The sequence below is a fragment of the Panthera onca genome, chromosome D3 (assembly GCF_046562875.1).
Source record: "Panthera onca isolate mPanOnc1 chromosome D3, mPanOnc1 haplotype 2, whole genome shotgun sequence".
Lineage (NCBI taxonomy): Eukaryota > Metazoa > Chordata > Mammalia > Carnivora > Felidae > Panthera > Panthera onca.
Window position 1 is genome coordinate 54,253,530 of NC_138350.1, and position 25,069 is coordinate 54,278,598.

The window sequence follows — 25,069 nt, forward strand, 5'->3', positions numbered from 1 at the left end:
GTGCCTGTATGTGTTAAGGAGTCATCAACACTCACTGTTTATTCTTCTCCACTAGTAATGACTTGCCCATTGAATATGTAAATGAATAGACAAATCCAAAAATGAACTGTTCATTTTTATGATTTTAAAAACATTTTGGTGAAGTATAACTATAGTTAGATGCACAAATCCTAAGTAAACAATTTAATTTTCACATAGTGAACACAAAGATCCTGTATCAAGAGCTAAAATATTACTTGCACCCCAGAGGCCCACATAATTTCCTCTTAAAAATATAGCCTTTACAGTTAAGATATTGTCTTTAAGCCGTCAATACTGGAAGTACTTGAAAGGAGCTATTAAGAATTTTTTTGAAAGGAGAGTGAACGTATAATTGTTTCTATTAATTTATATTAATAGCACTTAGCACATAACTGTTAATAACACAATAAATGCTGTTAACAGCTGCTTCTTGAATTTGTTGAGTTTTTAGACTTATGTTGTTCAGGGTTAATTTTTTGATGCTCCCATATTTGAAAAATTAGATTGAAAATGTTTTTTGGGAATAGCTTTTATCTGACATTTTTAAGAGATACTTAGTAAAATAGTCTAAAAGTTGTGTTACTTAAATATTGTATAGCATTATTATTTTATACATAAAGGAATGGAGTACCACAATTATGATATTTTCTTTGTCATGTCTATAAATATTCTTCCAATTGTGTTCCCTGGGTATGTTTCTTCCAGTTGTATTCCCTGGGTGTGTGTGTGTGTGTGTGTGTGTGTGTGTGTGTGGTTTTTAAAATTATTAAAATAGATAGGCTATCCATTCCCTTCACTAAGTGTGCACTATTAGTAAAATTTTATGTGTTCTGTCAGCAATTTGATGTGATAAAGCAATGGGTTTTCTGTAGTTCACACAGCACCAGGGCTCTGCAAAGCATCTCTGGGGGTTCTTTGATGTCTAGACAGTTTAAATTATGCCTGCTCCCCTGCCTCCAAATTCCACCCCTGTTCTGCTTCAGGGGTTGTGGGAAATGAAAACAAACCAGAAGGGTTCCACAACCCTACAGTCTAGGGAGAAAAACAAACAAGTAGAATAAGCTGTATATCTACCCTGGCAGGTGTATAGGAAAGGGCCCAATTAAAGGGAATGGCAGAAAGAAAAGAACGGGGGACAAATACTGTCCTTCTTATTTATTTCTAATTATATTTATGATACAGAAATACATGTGCATTGTGGACAGAATGAAAACGTTGTGGAGGCATTAGGGAAGGAAGTATGAGTCACCTTCTACCCCAGCTCCCCAGGTTTTCCTCCCCCTTGGCAGCCAAAACTACAAGTTCAGTGTGTGTCTTGTATATTGCCCTGTTTATTGAAATGGTAAGATGCAGAATTGTATTTAAAGTTGGAAAACTAACTTTCTTTTCTTCCTTTTTTCTTGGTTTTCCTTTTATAATTCGGGATATCACGATTCTTCCAACTCATCTTTTTAGAAAGTAAGTAACTTTTGAAAGTTCAGAGTTTTTTTTGTTGTTAAAATGTTGTTTTGTTATTTCAGATCATATACACACATGCATATTTTATTATAGAGTTTTTAACTTTTAAAGTTCCAACTGAGGTAATTAACGCTTGCCTTAACTGTGAACGAAATGTGTTTTTTTGTTAATTACAAATATGAAATGCTATGTAAAAGTTGTTCATGCTATCTAAGAATACATTTCTAACATATATTTGTCTTATCTTCTTTCATGCCCACAGTAAGTCATTGTAATATATATTAATACATAAACATATATAAATATATTTTCTTCAAAGCAGGCCAAGGCATGCCTGCTAGATTTAATTTTTTAATACGAAATTAATAAAAACATATAAATAAGACTTTTATTTACTACTGTTCAGTAATAGTTCGTGAAGACATTCATTTCTTCAGGAAAAGCAATCCAAATTTCTAGACTGTATGGGGTTGTTGAGGCTAATAGCAATAAATAAATAGTATGAAGGATTTTTTTAAAATGCATTTTCCTATGTCTGTTCTGCATTGGATGAAACAGTTGATGCTAATGTTTTATTGTTTTTTAAAAAAATAGACCTAATATAGGGTTTTTTTTTTCTGTAAAGAAATGCAGGTTGTAAGCTTAAAACTAAGTGACTAATCAGCCAGTGATTTGATTTGTAAAATTTGCATTTCATTGCAAAATATTTTCTAATTCTTCTAAAATGCAAATGTTGTTTAGTTTTGAAATAAAACAGATTTCGTATGTTTATTTTGGGAATGATTTGGGAGAATGACGGTAGTCATTGAGACTTGGGGATACACTGTCATGTGATTGTGAAGTACATATTTTTAAATATTTCCATAGTAAATCTTTACTTTATGGAATTAATAAACAGTATAATTTAATAATATATTCATGCTCCACAGAGCTTATTATTTATATGAAACTGGGTGCTTATCACTTACATTTGCAGCAAGCATAGCATTAAACTGCTACTTAGTAGTCAATTTATCTTCTACAATTATCTTCATTTACTGCACCTTAGAAAGAAAATGTAAATTGTAGTGATGTTAAATTGCATTTGTTTAGCACTTTTTGTCTTTAAATTTGTAGTATTCTTTCATATTCTAAATCTGTGTTAGGACTTTAGGAAAAAGCAAGAAGAATGTGTGTGAGGTTTGCTGTTAGGTGGGCAATTTTATTGTTACATTTTTAAAAGTCTGCATTTTTTTTCATTTCTATGTATTGGATTCTATTTTACTTATAGTGTTAACATTTTCTTGCCAAGTCCCTACAGAAAGTCTGTGTTTCTGACAGTTTCACTAAATTAAAACTCCACAAATCTGGCATAATAATTTCCCAGCTTCAATTTGTCTGTGCTTTTATCTAAAGAGAAAATGACAAAAATAGGTATTTTGGAGTGTTCAGTATAACATGTATAGCATTATTTATCTGGAATTTGTTCATGAACAGAGATATTTCTGGGAGAGATGAATATATTTTACTGTATAAGGTATGCCTAGCCCACTTGAAATATGAGCAAAAAATCTTTTGTGAGGAAAAATAATGAAATGAGGTCTGTAAACTTGGAGAAGCCTCCCAAGGAAAGATATTACATAAATGCACACAGTAGAATTACCACGTATACTTTAGTGTTATCACTGCATTGTTCTATGACCAAATTTATGTTAGGGCTCTTGCTTCCTGTCAGATCCAATGGGATCATACTGACATGTTGGCAAAGAGAAGCCTCTTCCTAAAATGAGAGTGTTCTTCTTATTGTAATTCTCATAAACCTTTATGACTATGATGTATATATATGCAATATATACAATATATGCAATATACACACACACACATGCTGTTGCAACTTGGCAAATTTAGCCTTTTAATTTTATTGTGAGTTTTCATAGTAGGTAAGAGATTTAATAGTCTTCGTTTTTAGAAACTTTTAGTAAGCAAAACTATGTTTCTGTCATAGAAATTCAAATTTCAAAACCTTAATATCCTAGAGGTTCTCTTCTCTGAGAATATTTTGGATTAAATACCCAGAACCCATATGACACAAATGGGGTGGAGTAGGGCTTCTAATCAATATTGGTTCAATCAAATATCAATCTTTTAGCATATTAGGAAGTAAAATGTAAATGGCAACATTAGCAAATGAAAGTAATAATACTAGCTCTAACTTCTGGTTTGCAAAATACTAGTTTGCAAACAAAAAAAAAAGTTCTAAAGTCTACTCCAGAAAATACATACATATACATTTCATAAACATCTTTCTAAGTATAATGAATGCATTTCAATGTTTGTACATATGTGCATTGATATTTTTAATTATTAGTTTAATTCTGTTTGATTTCTTTAAAAAAATCTGTTTTCATAATTCAGTCACTTGCAGTTTTACTACAGAACATAATTATTAACTGGGTAGAATTCCCAAACACATACTTTTTTATTGACGAATCTGAGCAACTGATGTCATCGTAGAAGCTGTATCAGAGGTATAAACACAGATAGACATTTTTATTTGGCCGTGTGAGAAATGCAGTCCTGTGAGTAACTTAAATACTTGTAATTTCAAATCAGTTCTTCCCTGGTTTCTTATTATTCTTTTGTTGCTTTTCAACCTATAGGATGGAGCTGTCCTTGAACTTGGTTTATTTGATCATTCAAGTGCAACCATCAAGTTGCCTGTAATATTTAAAAACTGAGGCTTCGTGGTATTATTTGTAAAATAACAGCACATTAACGTTTGGGCTTTGGTTTCTTGGAAATAAAGTGTTGGTTGCTTTATGAATAAAAGCATAATTTCAATTCAGGAGACTTTTTGCCTGAAGCCTATAAGACAGATGCATCTGATTAACTTTGGCAAAACTGGACTGGCCTGTTATTGTAATGTAGATGTTTTCAGGGTTGGAAGGATATTTTAAAAAGGCATGTGAGAAGGTCTTTTTTTGAGAGACTGAGAACAGTTTTGCCACAGAAACTGCATCTCAGACTGCTTCATTTTTGCACACTTTTATTTTCTAGTGGAACTTCTCCATTAGCCTGTCTGAATGCAATGCTTCACACTAACACTCGAATAGGGGATGGAACATTCTTCAAAATCCCTGGAAAGTCAGGCCTCTATGCTCTCAAAGTAAGTTGGATTGTTCTGCGTATTATGTCTGTTATTACTGCGTATCATGCGTTTTCTCAGACATGTGAAGGTAAACAAAATTAGATTTGGGTGAAGGGTAGAAAAGTGACCCCTATGCCTTTTAAATGTTTTCAGATGTCTTAAAAGTGACTTCATATTAAGAATAAACAATGACATTTTTCTTCAAGGAGAGCATATCTGTGGTTTCAGTATAACATATGGTAACGGAAAATAGTTGTGGCTTCCTTAAAATTCTTGATTCTTAAAAATTTACATGGAGGAGTGCCATGAGGCATCAGCCAAGAGCTTAAGATGATCACAGTTGCCGTAAACTATTTGACTTAATGACCATCAGTTGATATACAGACTTCACACCTGTGTGCCTTTCTGTCTTTTATAAAAATAAGTTTATCCATCCTTCTTGAAAAGTTGCTGATTTAAATTAATCGTTCAGTTTTAAAACAGCAAGGGAATTTTAAATAATGCATTCTTGTTGTGTGAGAAGAATAGAGAAATGACATAAAAAGACTCAGATGATTGAGTCTTAATTATTTTAGTGTAATCCCCTTCCCAACTAGAATGAGAAGTGTTATCTAAGATGCAAAGTTCCAGAGGATAAAAGCCGATGGTCTCCAAATGGTTGTGTAACTTGGAACAATAATAAGTCAACTTATTTTTCTTATATTTTAAAAATAAGTCACTGTTTTTAATAAATGATGGATTACCTTTAAAGGTCATTAATTTCCTTTGAGAAGGCTGTTTTTAATGCTAAACGTTATACCTGGCAAAGAAGCAAAGGTTCTTTCTCCGCCATTAAGCATTAGGCCCTCATCACTGTGTGCGTTTCACAAAATAACCCAGGTTAATCAAAAAGACTTGTATTATTTCAGTTGCTTTTTGTAGGTACCTGGGTATTTAATGTACTGGTAAAATTCTGAGTTGTTAAACCATTTCCTAATATAAGGAGGAATGTAGAATTGAAAAAAAAAATGGAAGCAGCATATGTCACTTTTGTATAGATTTTAAAAGGTTATCTACAAAAAATCATCTGTGGCAGCGTACTTTTCCTAGTTTTTTTTTTTTTTTTGAAGGACTAATTTTACATTAAGTAAATCTGTTGAAATTCCAAGTTATAAGTAACAGTAGTAATACTTTAGGACTCTGAAAGTATTTTAAATGTTTTCAGTTGCCAGTACATCTCCATAAATCATCATTTTTTAAAAATAATATAGAAAGAGGAGTCGTCATGCCCAGCTGATGGAACATTGGATTTAGGCTGTGAGTCTGAACTGGATGGCGCAGAAATGGCAGAGGCCAATGCCAGTGGAGAAGGAAATGGAGGTAAGTGTGATGAACTTTAAGATATAAACCTTACTCTTAGAAATTACGTAGAAGTCCAATAATTCACAGATTGAATTCCTGACCATTATAGATATAATTTCTTCTCTACGTTTTTACCACTTGCTTAGATTCAGCATCAAGTAATTTTTATTCAAAAGATTATCACCTAAGAAAAATATGCATTTATTTGCTTTTTGTTTTAGTTATTTTTTAAAGTATGGACTTTTCTGGGTAATATTCTCAAGTGCTCTCAGTATATTTCTCCTGTAAGATGAGGGTGTTACTGGGGGTATCCGGTGGTTTTATTCTTATGTGAGACAGAGAATGCTGTTTTGTCTTTGATTGTGTTTCTTTTTTCCTGTGATCACAAGTAGTTTGATGATCTTAGTATTCCTAACAATGAAACAAGGACCAAATAAGTTATGTTCTCGTGAAACCCTTTTGAAAAGTGAGCAACCCTTCCAGAATTCTAAGGGGGCATTTTCTGCCTCTGAATTCTGCCCATGTTAATTCATTTTTATCTTTCTCAAGACATGTGCATTATGATTGCATTAGTGTATATAATTCCTGTACTGCAGTTTTAGCGAATCTTTGTTCCACAAATGCTGCTGTACTTTTTCCTACCCTACCCACTAGTCTCACAAAGTGGACCCAGATCATGATTCAGGAGGAAGACTGTGTCATTAAAGCCTCTGTTGGTGGACTCATAGAAATCAGTAAATTATCTTTACACAAACAAATCTTAAAGGATCCTTGCAGAAATATCGTATTTCAGTAATAGCCCAAAGCCATTCATTTTATTAACGGCCACACATAGTCCCTTTGTATTCTGACTGGACACTCCTGCCCTGTAAGTTGGTATGATTTCTGATAGTCCCCAGGAGACTGATTTTGCTTCAGTGCCTATCTGATCTGCAATAGAGGTTGTGAATTAAAGTAGGAAACACAGATTCTTAATAAAAGGGCTGAAGTTAGCTTTGTGGACTTTTTTTTTTTTTTGAAAACCAACTCTCACTGAATTTGAGGTCCCTATTCTTACACCTTTTGAAAACTCACCTCACCCCCATGCTATCGTTGTGGTAGTACTGTGAATTTTGACGGGGCCTTGTGGTTACAGAGAGAACAAGGCAGAGATGCACAGCAACTTTTGGCCTTCTGGAGGGGCTGCTAGATGGAGCAAACTGTTCTCCTTCAGAAAGATGAGGGGGAATCTTACTGGATTATCCCTCTTGTTGCACTACTGGCTTCAATGGGCACTTGTGTTTCCCTCTTTCCCTCTCTCTCAAACTATTGAGCTTCTGTGTGTCCTGTACTATTTTCAACACTGCAGTTACAGCAGTAAAAACAAGAACAAAAAGAGACCTCCCCTGGGTCTTAGATGGGTAGAGATACAGACATTAAGCAAAATAAGTATGTAAAATGTATAGCTTCTTCAGTTCCAAAAAAGTGATATGGGGCAAAATAAATGAGATAAGAGTCAAAGAAAGGGGCACATTTGAGAAAGATCTGAGGGGAATAAGGAAGGCAGCAGGTATCTAAGGATGAAGAGTTCTAGGTGAAGAAGCAGCAATTATAGAGGCCTTGAAGCAGGAGAGTTCCTGGAATATTCCAAAAACATCAAGAGCCTAGTGTGGTTGGAGGCCAGGGTGAGCAAAGGAGAGGATGGTAAGATACAAAGTTAGAGAAGTTATGGGGCCAGATATTATGGTGCCTTGATCTTGCCTTTTGCTTTGAATTAGATGTTCAACTCTTGTAGGGTTTTGAGCTAGAGAGACAAGGAGCTCACATAGATTTTAGCAGAAGCTAAAGTATAGCAGGAGCACTAATTACAAATATATATATATATATATAGGGGAACAAGGACAAAAACCAGAGACCAGTTAGAAAGCTTTTGCCATAATCAGATAAGAGTTTGAATAAAAAGAGTAGCAGTGGATATGCTGGAAAGTGATTGGATTCTGGATATATACGAAGCTAGATCTAACAGCAGCTGCTAAAATTAGTATGGCTGTGACATAAAGAAAGGAGCTGGAGATAACCCCCAAATTTGAGTGTGAGCAGGTAGAAGAATTAGCATTATCTTCAACTTAGATGGAAAATCTGCAAGAGAATTAGTTTAGGAGACAGAATTGTTGATAGGGAACTCAGTTTGGGACATATTAAGTATGACCTTCATTTTCAACACCCAGGTGGATGTGTTAAATAATTGGATTTATCAGTCGTGGATTCATGGGGAAGATCTTGCTGGAGATACACGTGTAAAAGTGGTCAGTTTATAGATGATATTCAAAGATCATAAACAGATGAGATCACCAAAGAACTGAAGGCAGATAGAAGAGAGAAGAAGCCCAAAGACTGAGCTCATGGGCACTTGAATTTTAAGAACTTGGAGAAATTATAGGAAATAATTACAACAAATGCGACTAAAGATAAATGGATAGAAGAACATGTCTGTCCTGGAAACCAAGAGAAGAAAGTGTTTCTGGGGAGGAAGCACCTTAAATGTGCCAAATGCTTTTGATGGATCAGCTTATAGTGAAGACTGAGAATAACCATTGGATTTAGCTTTGTGAGGTTGGTGATGAACTTGGCAATGACAATTTCTGTCCACTGCTGAGACTGCAAGCCTGAGTGGAGTGGTTTCAAGAGAATAGGAGGACAGAAATTGGAGTCCCCAAAAGATGATTCTTTCAAGGATTTTTGAGATAAAGGGAAGGTGTGAAATGGGAAAATGGCTAGAAGGGAAAGTGGAATCAAAAGAAAGTTGTTTTGGGGCACCTGGGTGACTCAGCCAGTTGAGTGTCCAGCTCTTGGTTTTGGCTCGGGTCATGATCCCACAGTTTGTGAGTTTGAGCCCCGCAGTGCAGAGCCTGCTGGGATTTTCTCTCCCTTTCTCTCTGCCCTTTCCCCCTTCTCTCAAAATAAATAAATACATTTTTTTTAAAAAATAAAGTTTTTTTTAAAATGAGAGATAAATATTAGAATAATTCTAATTATTCTAGATAATGAGGATATTGAGTTGATATCCTCAACTGGATGAGGATGAGGAGAATCCAGTTGAGGAGAATTTGATAATGAGGAAGGTGACCTGTGGCCGTGTGCTTGATTAGATGAGAGGAAATGGGATCTATTAAATGGATGAAGAGATTGGCCTTATAAGATTGTTTGATTTGGTGTTCTAGAGAAAATGAGTTAGAAGGATAGGTGATGTGAGTGGAATGCACGAAATTGAGGTTAGGACGATATTATGGAATTTATGTCTGAGATGAGAGGAAAGAAAGAAGGGGGCTAGGTTTAAGGCTGTCATGAATGGTTAGGCAGTGTGCGCCCTCTTCAGAGTGGCCTGACTGAAGGGACCATTATCAGTGGCTGAAATTCAGCAGCCCTCTGTTTGCTCAGCCTAGTGCTATGGGATGGAGCTGGGTCTCCTTGGAGGAAATGTTGCTTTTTCTTATTTGCACAAAGACGTAGAGGCTGGTGGTAGCCCAGGTGTAAAGTATTAGAGAATCATCTGTGTGGATATTGAAACAGGCAATTATGTTAGAACTAGCACTGAAAGGGTGTGACATTTAGGAGTTAAAATCTTCAAAACATGAAGAGGGGTAACCCAGGAGTTGGTAGATGAGTGCAGGAAGGAGCGGTAGTTGTTACTATGGTCTCATGGAGTGAGATAGCATGCTGGAGGCGTCTAATAAGCAGCAAGGGGAAACAGAGACCACCTATCCCATCTCCAGTCCCAGTAGTACAAGATGTATGGAAAAGTGAGGGACTTCTGCCTGAGAGGCTTCCAGGGAAAGTGGCAGTGTTCACTGGAGAGAGTCGGGTTTTGTTGTAGATCCAAGATGTGAGTGGAATATTCTGAGAAGAGATGGAGGTTAATGGGAGATTTTGCTAAATGACTAATTCGGAATTTCAGAAGAAACAGTGGGAGGGTTTTAGCGGCTGGAAAGGGGTGGAGACAGGGTGAGAGCACTCAGCCAATAACCAAAACAAAGCAGGATGAGTAAATTCCCCTAATTTGAAATGTGGATAGGTACTTCACACAATAACACATACCCACACATCTCCAGCTAATGTGACCGAGACTAGATTTTCTGGTTTCTCCTTTGAAGTTGCATTAGAGAAATTGCTTTGGGGAATCACTGAACGGACAGTAAACAGCTTATTTCCTTGAATATTCCTTGACTTTTACACTTTTGCATCTTATGGCAAACCACAAATGCTTCTTTTAGGATAACTATATTTCCTATCCACGTAAATACCATATTCTTCTGTTTATATCCCACGAACCTTGCCAGACCTAGATATTGAAAATATGAATGCCTCTAAGACCCAGCCTCTGTAAGTTGTTTACATGTATATGGTTTAACCCTCACAACATTCTTAGGAGATGATTAGTCTTTCTAGGCTCTGTTACTTTTATTTTTCTCTTCCTTCCTTCCTTGCTTGGAAGGAAAGGAATCTTTCTTTCTTTCTTTCTTTCTTTCTTGGAAGGAAAGGAATCTTTCTTTCTTTCTCTCTCTCTCTCTCTCTCTCTCTTTCTTTCACCTGTGAGAAGACAAACTTAGGTATGTTAAATATCTCATCCAAGTGGTAAGCCAGGTAGATGTATGTGACACCAAAAGCCAGGCTGTAACCACTGTGAACTCTCTTGGAATCACAAGGAACACTAACGGCCAGGAGTCATTGCTACAGTTTGCTTTTCCAACATTTGTTTAAATCTATTCTGATTATAGACTTGAGAATTTGACAAAGAGGAACCCCTGGCTTATCCAAATTAAGGAGTAGGGTATCACATGGTTTCTTACAAATTGATAGTAAAGTCCTGAGCCAGCTCAGGTGGTTTCCTTGCTGAATCTGTTTCTAATACATATTTGAACCAGAAGTTAGAATGGATGCAAGTTCTGCACTTCTTAACAGCTGTACAAATATACTTTGAAAATATAATCAGAGAGTGAAGGTGGGGATGTGTGGACCTGGGAGCCAGGGCAGAGGGGAGAGGGGGAGGGAAAGGGGAGGGTCCCACCATCTGGTTTTTTTCTTCTCCTCTCTCATTCCTCCTTTGGGATGAAAGAGCCGGAAGTGTTGATGTGAATAATAACTATCAATCGGTAACATCGCCTTGTGGCAATCCAGAGAATAAGCTATTATAGAGTTATTTCAAATGAATAAAGATCAACTGACATCCACTGCACCATTAAAGGGGGTAAGCAGAGAAATATTTTTTAAGTATTTTTAATATATTTTAAATTTGTATTTGTTTTAAAAAGCCCTTACAAAAAGTGGTAATAAGAAATCTTAGCAGCTTGATTCCAGTCAGTAATATTTGAATCTTTAGATTTGAGATAATAACAGTAATGCTTTAGTCCTCCTCTTGCAGTCAGTTGGCCAGAGAAACATTCTTATTAAATGGGTGATCTTTTGCCAAGGTATTTTGTTTTAAAGTTCTGTTGAAAATTTTACAGAGTGGCAAAAGTGGTATATTATCGATTATAGAATTTACAAGACACAGAACTATAGTTACGTTTCTTTGACTCCTACTAAACAGTTTGTCAAGTTAATAAGAATTAGACATGCAGACTCAAGAAGGTAAACTCTTCAGATTTTACAGGCTTTAGCTATAGAGATTGAAGAGTGATTTAGGTGAATCACTTGATATATCTTTGTTGACAACCCATGACCATTTATGCCAATATAAGTATAGATCTATGTCACCCAAAGAAAATATTTTGAATTTTATGGGCTATTTTAGTCAGAGATTTATGGGTATATTTGTGTCTGAGTTGTTTTCTGAGGATAATACATTGGTATATCATGAGTTTGCTCACACATATTAAGTTGACTTACAGTGCATTGCTGGCTGCAGAACCCATACATATTTTATATGAAATGATCGTATCACTACAGAGCCTTCACTCTCTTCACCTTCTATTTATAACTTGTTATTAACAAGAAAAAAATGAATTTCTCTTTTCGTGGCCCTAATTTATATTGCATGTTTAAAATCAAAAGCAACCATCCTACTATTTAAAAGGAAAAAACTGGAGAATGTACAATTTTCATCCACAGAGATCAAAAAAGGTTCTGCTTGTTATTAACCCTAATGGCTTTCAGGGAGGAAGCAGCACTCTAGCAGGGGAATTAGTATTTTAAAAGTCTCTATTTAGGGGAAAAATTATAGAGAACATATATCCTATGTTTTAGCCCTTAGATCCCAGGGTAAATAATGATTCCAACATTTGAAGAATTTTATATGGTCTTTTTTCATTATTCTTTATGGCCAGCTTTATAAGTGGGTTTCTGATTGTATGATTCTTGGCAGAGTTGTGTTAACTTAATGAAACATTATTCAGCTCACTCTTTGTTTTCGTTGGCTCAGAGGCCACAGTTTAAGGGGTCTTTTTTCAGAAGTGAAAAGTGCTTTAAGATGGCCTGAAGTGTGTGGATAGGATCTCTGTTGAGACATCAATTACATACAGATGAGGAGCTTCCTGGAGGAAGTGAGAAGTGTACTAATGAAGCTGTAGGTGCCCTCAGGGAGCAGTCACACTGACAGTTTATCAGTGACAATTTTATATAAGGGGTTGGGGAGAAGAAAATGAGGGGACGGTGGAGCTGTGAAGGCAGTGTCTTGAGCAACTTTGGAAGATTTTGCTAATGTAAGTGGTGTCTTTTTCCTTGTGGTGGTATTGGTCTGGTCTTGCTGGAGATTTTTCAGTAGCTAGTCTGTGATTGCTCCTGTGTGGTTTTACATAGGATAGCCTCTGTGTTCATGATTAATTTCTACCTGACAGCCATTCCTAGAATGAATCTGGCAGATGAGGGAATCTTGCAGATGACGCTTTCAATGACTGGACCAGGTCTCCTGCTTTTCTTAGGTTAAGCTAATTGGTCTTCTCTTTCACATTTCTTTTTCCTCAACAGCTTTGTTAGCTCTTGGAGACACCTGTTCTACATTGGTGGCCTAGAGAAACTTAAGTATATGAAAATTATATTGTTTTAGTTACGTATGGAAGGAAATACGGGGGAAAGAGAATACTCTTCACAGTCAGAAATGACCATTGGCAGGATATCAAGGCTCCTCTGCCTCCTCTTTCTTATTCTTCCTTCTCTCATCCCAACCCACAGCATTCATGACTTCGAGTTCATGCAGCCTGGCTCTCAAGCCAGCATTTGACTTAAACCAGTCAATTCAATTAGACATTATTCTAATAGTAAGTGTCCAGAGGGATAGGAATCTCTCAGTCTCCTTTATATTTGTCTCTTTGTTGATAAGCTTTAGAGTCAAGAATTTTTTCCTTATGCTGATTTTTTTTTTTTTTTTTTTTTTTTTTGCTTTTAATTAAACTCATTCCCTGTTGTTTTTTTAACTCTCTGGTGATGGAGAACAGCTGAGCATCATCTAGACCCCACCCCCTTCATCTCCTCCAAATAACTTATCCCAGCTCTTTTAAACATTACTTATGGATACTATTTTTCATTTCTTTTACCCATTAGGGACTTCTTTTTGTTACATACTTCCCCTTGAACTGTGGACTTTGTTCCTGTATAAATGGATTTTGGTCACTTTTAATAGCCTAGAGTCATGGAAGAAAAGGAAGTTTTCTAAGTGCAGATAAAATGACCCATTTAAGTGTACTTTTCCCTTCTTTTCTCATGCTATGAGAAAAGTATTTCATAATATAAAGATTGGAAAGAGAGTATGATCTCATAATAAAAGCAAACTCCCTCTCAAATAAAACCAGAATTAAAGGTATTCCCTCAGTTACTCATATTAACTAGTGAAGCTTCTATCTGATTTATTAGTTTATAATTAGTATATAGGAACAAAGCACCTATTCTTTAAAGAGTAAAGCACTTTTTTTCATTGATGCCAGATTATCCGTTCTCTCCTTTTTAAAGCGACAGTGTATAACCATTTCTCAGCAAACCACCTCGGTGCCTTATCTAGCTCCCTTTTTATTGTGTACTGGAGTTATCTTTTATGTGTCAAAGTATAAAGTACTTAGTCGTGATGCCCACGAGTGAAGGAAACATTTACCCTTGACCTGTACCAACATTTTAATGATATTCTCCCTGCCTGCTTCTTGATATTTCTCATTTCCTAAGTGGATTTTGCTGTATTTCTGTGTAGATGTTTCAAGAACCTTATACAGTGTAGAAGATCACAGGTGTTGTGTAGTGTAAAAGAAATAGCTTCTACTGTTTCCCCCCCATTCAGGCAGCTCATTGTGTTATTATTCTCCCTAATTCTGAGAAAGGAATTTATATTGGTTCTGTGGTAGGAATGGATTAGGTGGTGAAAGGCTAGTACCTATAGAAGTGCTTTTCCTATTAAATCCTTATTTCTGGTTTGAGTTTCTCTTTTGACTATAAAGGGATATTTTTTTTTTTTTTTTAAATTTTTTTTTTCAACGTTTTTTATTTATTTTTGGGACAGAGAGAGACAGAGCATGAACGGGGGAGGGGCAGAGAGAGAGGGAGACACAGAATCGGAAACAGGCTCCAGGCTCCGAGCCATCAGCCCAGAGCCGGACGCGGGGCTCGAACTCACAGACCGCGAGATCGTGACCTGGCTGAAGTCGGACGCTTAACCGACTGCGCCACCCAGGCGCCCCTAAAGGGATATTTTTTTATGGATATCCAGAGATATTAGTGTAACTGAAAGGCTCTGGTGATAAATTGAGTGCCCATAGAAGGGATTCCCATAGTTGTACCTTCAGTGCGCAAATGTTCCTCCTAGTTACCTGTGGAGCTTCAGTGTCGTGTCCAGGGCAAACCGAAATATCTGTGAACCATTTACAGACATTGCAATGAAATTGCCGTCTGTCCAGTTCCATAATATCAGAGGAGCATCACTTACAGCCTATGATATCAGCCTGATTACATCTTGTTGGAGCGTGTTGTCACTGATAGACATTGCTAGCGTTATTATCATATGATTCACCATTCCCTTTGTTTTATTTTGCTCCCTTTTCTGCAAACCTCTTCTGACTAAAGAGAGGGCATTTTTGAGCTAATGATACAGTAAAAATTTCAGTTATATTAGCTATATCTTACTCATAGATGATAGTGCAAATATTATCAAGTATCAATACCTACAGTGTTTAGTAGACAATTTCTCCCTTGAAATTTTCTTAGGGAAAAATTGCTGTTTCCTTTATTTTATTGCTAGTGTTTCTCTATCTAATTGCTGGCCTTTCTTGGCAACTCATACACTTTGAGTTTTGTCTTTTATTGCAACGAGGGAAGTTGTTTAAATCCAGATATCTATACCCATCTTGCAATAAGGAATGCTTTTAGAGAGGGGAGTTCTCCTTAGTCTGGATCCAAAAATAATTAAGGAATTACCTCTTCTCTGAAAGAAATGGAGTCAAATGGATGTGATTTGGGGGTCAAATGGATTTGCCTGGTCCTCATTAAGTCATTTAAAAGTTTTTGGCATGTATTTTGTTGCCATGTATATCTGGAACGTCTGATATGAACAATTTCAAATGTAAGTACGATACATAAAACACACATAATCCAAACATAAGCTTTTTTTATTATTTGTCATGTGGGGATACTTTTGAATTATTTACTTACCGATCTTTCAGAACAAATTTTAGTTATCACTGGTAGGTTTTCGTACACTTGGTTTTCCTCACATAGAATTAATATTTTTATATCCTTGTTCTTAGAAAAAATACATTTTTAAAAAGCTTTATCATCTCAAAGTCAGGTGTTGGGTTTTATTCACTGCTTTCCCCCTGCATTTTAAACAGCGCTTGGCGTGAAGGTGTTCAGTAAAAGTTTTGCGACCAAATGAATGATTCATAAATAAGCTTCCTCTAAGACTTCGTTCTCTTTTGAAATGTGATTGAATTCTAACCATGTGTCACTGTGTTATCCCTAACATACTCTGTGCTCTTCAATTTAAATTGTTTATTTATAAAACCTGTATTAAGCTTATAGTGTATAGCAGGATTATTTCTACAGAAAACTGTTTTGATTTGAGAGCATCTAGTTTGATCAGAAAATTGAAAGGGAGTAATTGGAGGGAGAACTGATAGAAATGGAATGGATCAAAGGCTGCTCTTCTTCCTGCCTGAGTTAGACCTTCAAACACCAGTTACCTCTGATAGCCTATTACTTACTGTGTGGTTTAGTGGGATACAGCAATTAATATCTTTGTTGCAGTGACTGTATTGTGCACAGATCCTGGTCTGTGTTGTAGTTCTGCCCTCCTATAGCTCCTGCCATTTTAAGTAAGCATTGTGATTTCTAATTTTGACTTTTAAATTATCTTTATTTTTATTCCACTATGCAAAACCTCCAAACTGTGACTTTCCTTTTAAAATAAGGCAACAAGTAAGGATGGCAGAAGGGAATTTATCTGCATTGAATGGCAGGTCATATGACTTTCCACTGACCTTCATAGGATGTTTTGTGGTTTGGTTTTCATATTTTCCCTAATTGACTTTAGGATAATTACAAACAATTTCCTAAGATAAAAAAAAAAAAAATTCACTTCTTGTATATGCTTTTCCATAACAATAAACTGTACTTTGCTGACATCCCCATTCACGAATTCTTATTAAAAGCCATAATTGGGGGTGCCTGGGTGGCTCAGTCGGTTGAGCGTCCGACTTCGGCTCAGGTCATGATCTCACGGTCTGTGAGTTCGAGCCCCACGTTGGGCTCTGTGCTGACAGCTCGGAGCCTGGAGCCTGCTTCACATTCTGTGTCTCCCTCTCTCTCTCTCTGCCCCTCCCCCGCTCATGCTCTGTCTGTCTCTCTGTCAAAAATAAACAAACATTAAAAATTTAAAAAGCCGTAATCGAAAGTTAACATTAAAAATAGATACTTTAGATAAATATAATGAAAATCACATTTCACAGTTTAGTGTAATAAACTTTTATAGATCAACTGCTCTGTGCCTGTCTTTGCACATAAGTAAGTCCTGAGTTGCTGAAGCTGTGGCTGGTGAGGCAGGCAGAAGCACCAGTTGCGGTGAATGCCATGAATTCATACACTAAGTTCCAACGAAACATGGAGGAAGGAGGAGTAAGCCTACCTCGGAGACTGGCACAGTCAGGAAGGCTTTGGGGGAAGCTGTTTGAGTTTGGTCTGCCAAGGTGAATTTGCTAGGCGAAGAGATGGAGAAGGGGATTCGAATGACGAATGATTAGAGCAAGCACAGTAAATACAGCAAGTCACTGTGTTCAGGAAATACCACAGGGTCTCAGTTGGCTGGATCCGAGACGATGGGAGTTGGGGAGGCAGACAAGATGTGAAACTAGAAAGAGAGACAAAGTCAAGGTTGCATTCTGGTTTCTCCCTTCTTTAGGTCTCGGTTTAAAGGTCGAAGCCCTCCTGTACCCTTTTCAGTGGATTAGTAATTACATTGTGGGGAGAATGTCCTATACCTTCTCTCTGTCACGCAGCTTTAAAAATAGGAGCCCTAACCCGTATTTTCTATTCAGTTTCATCTTCAAGTTGAATGGTGAATGACAAAGGGGAGAGAGGAGGACAGCATGGAGACTCTAGAGTCAGAAATCCAGTCTTGCTGGCCAGTCACCAGTTGCTCCAGCCTTCAGGACTGTTTCATGATGACCTGTAATCCTCCCTTTCTCTTTGCTCCTGAGCCTTCTAAGTAGAATATTTTGAATGAGGGCTTTGGGAATGTGAGTGTTAGTGAGATTGGAAGTGGTTGACAAACAAATACTGATAATCTCATTACCTGTTTGAATTTAAAGCTAGCAGATGAGCATTTAAGTATGTCTTTGGCTTTGCCTAGTTTTGGCAGCCAAGCAAATCGTAGACAGAAATAATACTTCTGTACCTTTTAAAAAAATGTCTTCTTGTCTTTGGTTTTTCCACCTATGGGAAGGGCAGGCAGTCTTGGAGGGTTTTGAGGTATAAATCCTGACATTCATTTTGTGATCATGCCAGTGAAGTTAGGGGGAAAAAAATCTGCATTCGTTTTTGAATACCAAGAACATATCACTTTCTAAGCTGCTTGTCAGTGTTTGATATTTATTGGATAAAACATCTGCCCTAATTCTTCAGTTTCCTGGTTTCTGTTATAATTTCACATACAAGGGATTTCCCCTGGTCCTTCCTTTAACATTAGTTTTTCTTTGGCTTGTATTTCATAGGCCAGGCTCAGTCCCTTATATAAATATTCAGGCAACTGTTTAAAATGAGCCCTGTATTATTTATTTATCACATCTGTTATTAAGAAAGCTGCAAGAATTAAATAAAAGTGAAAACCGTGTGTTTTGTCAGAATATGAATCTGCGTGAACCTCCACAATCCAGCTACTTAGTGAGTGTTTTTCGATTCAGCCACCCTCACCAGATACATGGCAGAAGAATGAATAAAATCCTCATATGCGCGTGCTAAGGGTCTATTTTTGTCAGTGCACACATATACACACACAGCACACACAGGCACGTACACACCACACATGCAGGTGCATTGTTTGGAGCTTATGGATGCATTGCATTGGGCATTTTAGTCTTTCCTGTCTTTGTTCATTTTATTCTTGATGTTTTTCCTTAAAAATAAGGTATTTGGTTTTTTTAACCCAAAGGAACACTCACTTAGAGATTTTATTTTCTATTTTATTTACTTAAAAAAATTTTTTTTTTAATGTTTATTCATTTTTTCAGAGACAGAGACAGCGTGAGCAGGGGAGGGTCAGAAAGAGAGAGGGAGACACAGAGTCTGGAGCAGGCTCCAGGCTCTGAGCTGTCAGCATAGAGCCCAAAGTGGGGCTCAAACTCACGGACCGTGAGATCATGACCTGAGCTGATGCTTAACCGACTGAGCCACCCAGGTGCCCCCACTATTGTATTTACTTTTTTAAAGATTCTATAATTATGTTACTAGAAATAAATAATTAGGGGAAAAAATGGTTTTGTCCCAGGAGATAGGAGCAAGTTCCAGAAGAGGGGATCAGGGAGGAAATAAACTATATAGGAAGGAGTCCTCATGATGCTTCTCTCGAGTGTAGGATGGACTGGAAGATAGAGCAAAATAGAATTTAGTGGAAGGAAAATGAGTCATTTTGAGAAAAAAACTTCATAGGATTCCTTGATGCTGTTTCGTTTTATCGCCCTGCCATCTGAAATTCTGGGCTTTAAGTTGAACAGAATCTTCCTTTTGGAAGCACAAAATACATGTGAATCACTATTGACATAGTGCAGTAGTGAATTTAAATCCAACAATGCAATATATTTTCTGATACTGAAATAGGTATCATGATATTCAGTGACTTTCTAGGTCAGAGAGAAATAGAGTGAGTTGTAAGGTACCTGTCATCCTCAGGAAGGAGAGCTGTGTACTGCTTATTGCTGCAGTCAGAAGAATATGAGGGGAATAGCAGGCTTCAATTACATACGTACTAATTCGGTATTTGTCATTTAAAAAAAATTAAAAATTTTTATTGGGAGGGACAGAGAGAGAGGGAGAGAGAGAATTCCAAGCAGGCTGCATGCTCAGTGTAGAGCTGCATGTGGGGCTCGATCCTATGACCGAGAGATCAGGACCTGAGCTGAAATCAAGAGTTGGACACTTAATCAACTGAGCCACCCAGGTGCCCCAGCATTTGTCATTTTTTGATCCTGCCTCACTGGAGTTTACCTTTGAAAGACTTAGGAATAAAAGTGCTTCCTAATAAGCAAATTGGTAAATTTGTGTAGATGTTCAATATGCAGAAGCATTCTCCTGTTTTCCATAAATTCCCTAAAATCCAATTCCCTAAAATCCAAAATCTGCGTTTTGTTCTCCTTTTTAACTAATCAGTAAGTTTCCATTTGTCTAGGTGGAAATACTACTCTAAGAACGTGAAGTAATGAAACGCATTTGTTAACGCCCACTTTGCTTGTGGCTCGGCTTTGAGGCCCGTGTAGTTGGCATCATTTGACCTGTTGGCCACATTCCTCTCAGTTCCCGGTTTGTTACACTTCATAGAGACCTCAGAACATCGAAAAGACCATGTGTATAATCACCATAAAAGTCAATTTATCTTTGGAATGTAAACCGATGATTGATTTCTAATCTTTCTTGAGTAAGATTTGGCAGTGTGTTAAGATTTAAGTGATCATTTCAGGGAGAAAAACCTAGGAGCCATAGTTCATGCAAGCAGTGTTATAAAATGTTTCTTAACTACAACGTTTAGAGTGTTTTAAGGAAAAATGTCGTATGGTATCACCTGATCTTTAATTCAGGGGCTTCTCTGACTCCATCCATGGGCAAATACTTTTGCGTCTTCAACCCTAGTACTCTCTGGGCCGTTCGCTCTCATGTTTTTTCATGTCGGTGACTAAATGACTTGATCTCCCTGCCTTTATTAACTTCCTGTTACAGCACTTTCTACAGGATGCAACTAAATTAAACTTCTTTAGACACTAAGTTTTTGCATCAGTTGCGGGGCTTTGAGGCCGAATATTTTAAGTGGGAAACTATGGGTCTGGCCCAGGCTCCCATCTCTGCTATTTTGTTGGCTGTGATACTATTGACAAGTAGTTGAGCCTCTCTAAGCTCTAGTTTTCTCTCTCAAAAACAGAGACAATGCCTTTCCATCTTGCAAGGAAGCAGCAAGGAAGTGGCAAGGGTGAAATGAGATCACATATGTAAAGTGCTTGGCATTAATAACTAACAATTATTTCATGGTCCAAAACTTGTTCATTTTGTTTAGTAATCAGTACCTTGATTAATTTCTGTATTAAAAAAAAACTTGACTAATTCTTTTTTTTCCTAACATTCTCTTTCATGAGCCACATTTTTAATTTCTAGGCAGCATGTGCTTGAGTCTATCTAAAGCAGCTTTAGTGTTCTCAACACTATGCACGTGCATATGCTTCCATTTTTGACTAGAACAATTTTTACTCCTCCACCTGCCTCTAGAGCTCAGGTCAGAATCCTCTCAAGTTACTGTTCCTTGGAAATTTTCTTGGATTAATGTTAACCCTGGTGCCCTTAAAAAGTCATATTTTGAGCTTTTCCAATATGTTCTCAAGTTATTTTTTTCCATCTAACTTCCTCTTGCCTCCTGCCTTTGACATATGCCTCCATTCTGCCACTAATTACAGTGCTTCCTTACTTTGATTTTCCAAATAGCTCTTTCCCCTCTGTTGTGCATAGAAAAGGGCCAGCGTCCGTGCTGCTGCCGAAGTTACTCAGTGGTTGACCTTCTCTCTCGGGTGGAAGGTTTGAGGACTGAAGAGGAGTTCTAGCTATAATCCAGGCATCATAGAGAAGAAAGTGAATGTGGGCCTTTGTCACCCATGACAGCAAGACATTGGCTCTTCTGCAGCCTTTTTGAAGAAAATGTCCTCTGTAGAATAGGTGACAGGAAAGCTTGACTGTGGTACAAGTGGGCAGAGTACGTGGTAATCTAAAGAGGGCACGGTTTCCTTGAACACAGTTGTCTTAAATTGACATCCAGAATCTCGGATTTTATTTTTCCTTCTCCATGGTAGATGTCTTGGCCCATAGGAGAAGATAAACGTGTCACAGTAGGCCGTAGAGTCTGTAGAAGGAGGGCTGGTAAATTGAAGAACAACATGGAGGTTGGTAGATTTGAAACAGTTTCGTTAGTTTACATTGTTTCTTCAAAAATACTATGCATTGCCCAAGTCTTGAGGCACATGTTATGTTTTTCTTTTTTATGTCCACACAACAGCCCCATGACATAGAAATTATCATCAATTAGTGGGTAAGGAAACGGAGGTGTAGAGAGGTTACATGAAACTGTGGCCACACAGTTGTTAACCGATTTCTTCTCTCAAATCTAGATACTCTTCTTTTTACTGTGCTATTTGGCTTTATTTTAGGTATCCATTCTCAATTGGAGAGAAGCTCCAAGTGAGTTAATTACAGTGGGTATAAAAAAAGGAATTCAAATTAGTAATATCATTATCTCTCTGTGTCTCTAGTTTGTGCAAAGCAGGTAACTGATGAAGCATCTTCCACTCGAGATTCAAGCCTTGCTAACACAGCAGTGCAGAGCAAGTTAGTGTCTTCCTTTCAACAACACACCAAAAAGGCTCTTAAACAGGTAAGAGAGCTGGCATTTGTTCTTTGTTCTACCTTCTTAAGGTGTTATGTGGAGAAAGAAAAATAGATAAGAACACAGCAATCAGAAAGCAACAGACGTGTCCTACGTTCAACCACTTCCATAATATTCTCACACTAATTTTACTCTATGCTGAAAACTAGGAGAGGCTTGGCTGAGAACTTCGATGTAAAAAAGAAGAGGGAAAATGTCCTTGGAATCATAAAAACTTATACTAAGATTTTCTTGAGTAAGGTTTATAGTAAACATACTGGGTTCATAAATGCATTGCATATGTTGAGAATAATGCCTCTGTGGTCTCATGTCTAACTGATAGCTGATGTAAAAAAATAGATAATTTCTTTCTTGTTACTGAGATGCATTAAGTTACAAATAAGAAAAACAGTAATTGTGGCTTACTTTGAGCAAGAATGTCCATCAGTGAGTGTTTGGTTAATTTTGCAGTATCATCTTGATATTACATAAGCAGTCTTGAATTCTGCATCCTTGCCCTGAGATGGTGATGGGAGGGAATGGTTGTAAGATTGGCCTCCAGGCTTTGAGATACCCTGGCTTGAATTCTTGCAACTCTTGGCAAGACGCTTTTCTTCCCTGAATCTCGACTTTCTTCTCTAGAAAATGTGGAAAATAATAGTACCTTTCACATGGGAATGACCTGAGGATTAAGTGAGGTGAGAAGTTGAAAGCACATGGTACAATGAGTGACCCGTTATAGTCACTCAGTAAATGTTAGCTATTGCTGCCACACTGGCAGATTCTGAATTGTGTGTGCAAGAGGAAAGGAGATGCCGTGGTTAGATGGGGACATTGCAGGATGGTAATACTGTCAGTAAGTGGAAAGCTTATGTATGTGGCTGTTCATGTGAAAATTCATAGCTTTCCCTTGTTTAACTGCTTTTCTCTTACATCTCTTACATATTTTATTTTGATCCCTTTTTTTTTTTTTTTTTTTTTTTTTTTTTTTTTTTTTTTTTTTTTTTTTTTTTTTGAGAAAGAGAGAGAGCCTGAGCAGGGCAGAGGGAGGGAGGGAGGGAGGGAGGGAGAGAGAGAGAGAGGGAGGGAGAGAATCTTAAGCAGACTCCATGTTCATTGTGGATCCCTACATGAGGTTCGATCCCATGACCCTTGGATCATGACCTTAGCTGAAATCAAGGGTTGGACACTTAACTGACTGAGTCACCCAGGCACTCCTGTTTTGATCCTTCTGTGACAGCCCCCTCAATCTCACCTCCTTCAGGCCCTTACCAAGTCTAGGAAGAGAAGTATCATTCTAGAGATAAATTTATAACAAGGAAAGAGAAATCGTGTTTGTTTGTTTTTTATTTTTTTTTAATGTTTATTTATTTTTGAGACAGAGAGAGACAGAGCATGAATGGGGGAGGGTCAAAGAGAGAGGGAGACACAGAATCCGAAGCAGGCTCCAGGCTCTGAGCTGTCAGCACAGATCCCGACGCTGGGCTAAAACTCACGGACCGTGAGATCATGACCTGAGCTGAAGTCGGACGCCCAACTGACTGAGCCACCCAGGCGCCCCGAGAAATCATGTTTTTTAAATAAAGTTAATTTTTTTTAAGTCTCACTAACCAGTAAAGTTCTTAATAGTCATATCCAATCTCCTAGACTTAGAATGTCTCCATGTACCTTCTCCTCTACTTCAAACAAGGACACTTAGGAAAGAAACTCAACATTTTTGTACTGAATTAAAATTACTTTTCTATTCTCTACTAATTATCGAAATTGCAGTATTTCCTTTCATTGGTATTGTATTTAAGGTAATTAGTGTTGCATCAAATAATCTTTGGTGAGCTTGCCATTTCTGTCTTGTGAAATGTTTTAAATCAAAGAACAAAATTGAATTCAGTGTTGAGATCCCTTTTTAATTGATGAAATAAAGGACGGATGACAGGGAAGTCTAGGAAAAGGCTCATTCAGGCAGCAAATAGGATGCAGATAATAAAATACTAACCGGGATAGAACAAAGGATGTAAAGCTGAATACTGGTACTTGTAGCACTTAAGAAACATAGATACAATCATAAATGAAAGTCATACTTTTGAAGGGCAGTGATTTAAAAACTATGTACATTATGAAACATCCCTGTGTATGAATGTAAAGATAGAGATTCAAATCCATGTATTGTTATGTCCCATTATTTTTTACTTTCTTCATTTAGGTTTCATATTACTGGAACATGTTTCGTATTACTGGAACATGTTTTGCCATTACTAAAACATTTTTTAACTTTGAGTTAGTGTTTTTGTTTTGCTGTAGAGCATGTGCTCATGGGAACTGCCACTTGCTTGCTTAGGATTTAAGCCTTGTTTTAAGAAACCTGTCCTGTAAGCTTCTTCATGTCCTAGAAGAGTATTAATTTCTTAAGATTTCATATTATATAACCAAATAGCAAATTAGCTACAGTGAGAATATGGCACAATATGTAAAAGATATGCTAATGTTAGATTAATAATCAAATTCATATTGGAAATACATTTAGAAAAAAGCTGTTCTTGCAGAATTTTGCCCAGATTCCCTGTAATTGCTGAATTTCTTAAGACAGCATTTCAAAAATTGACTGAACATGAAGCATTTTAAATTGTAGCAGCCTCAGCAAATTTGCAGCTTTCTTTTCTTTTGGATAGTTGGATGGCTATGACCAAATAGAATTCGCTCTAAGTGTATGTATGTGTGTGTGTGTGTGTGTGTATATATACATATATATATATATATATATATATGTATATATATACACATATATATGTGTGTGTGTGTGTGTGTGTTTTCTCTACTTGTGAATATGTTCTTGTGTGTATAAATGCATGTATAAGTCATAATCTCATGAATGCAGGGCCAGCTGAATGACCCTAATAATAATTACATTAGCTGATATTTACTGCTCTGAATTCTAGACACTATGCTCTGCATTTTATATATACTATGTCATTGAATCCTTATAGAAATCCTTTAATGTGTGTACTAGTATTCCCATTTTTCAAATGAGGAAAATAAGGCCCAGAGACTTTAGCTAACTTGCCCACAAT

The 25,069-nt window shown here is 37.0% G+C and overlaps 1 protein-coding gene across 1 annotated transcript in view; it reads left to right on the forward strand.

Moving 5' to 3' along the window:
* The window catches only part of ASXL3 (ASXL transcriptional regulator 3), a 175,287-nt gene that overhangs the window by 62,732 nt on the left and 87,486 nt on the right, over nucleotides 1–25,069 (forward strand). The window contains exons 4-6 of the mRNA XM_060613566.3: nucleotides 4,516–4,624; nucleotides 5,857–5,965; nucleotides 21,892–22,013. Coding sequence (XP_060469549.2) covers nucleotides 4,516–4,624; nucleotides 5,857–5,965; nucleotides 21,892–22,013 — 340 coding nt within the window. The remainder of the gene's footprint in view (nucleotides 1–4,515; nucleotides 4,625–5,856; nucleotides 5,966–21,891; nucleotides 22,014–25,069) is intronic.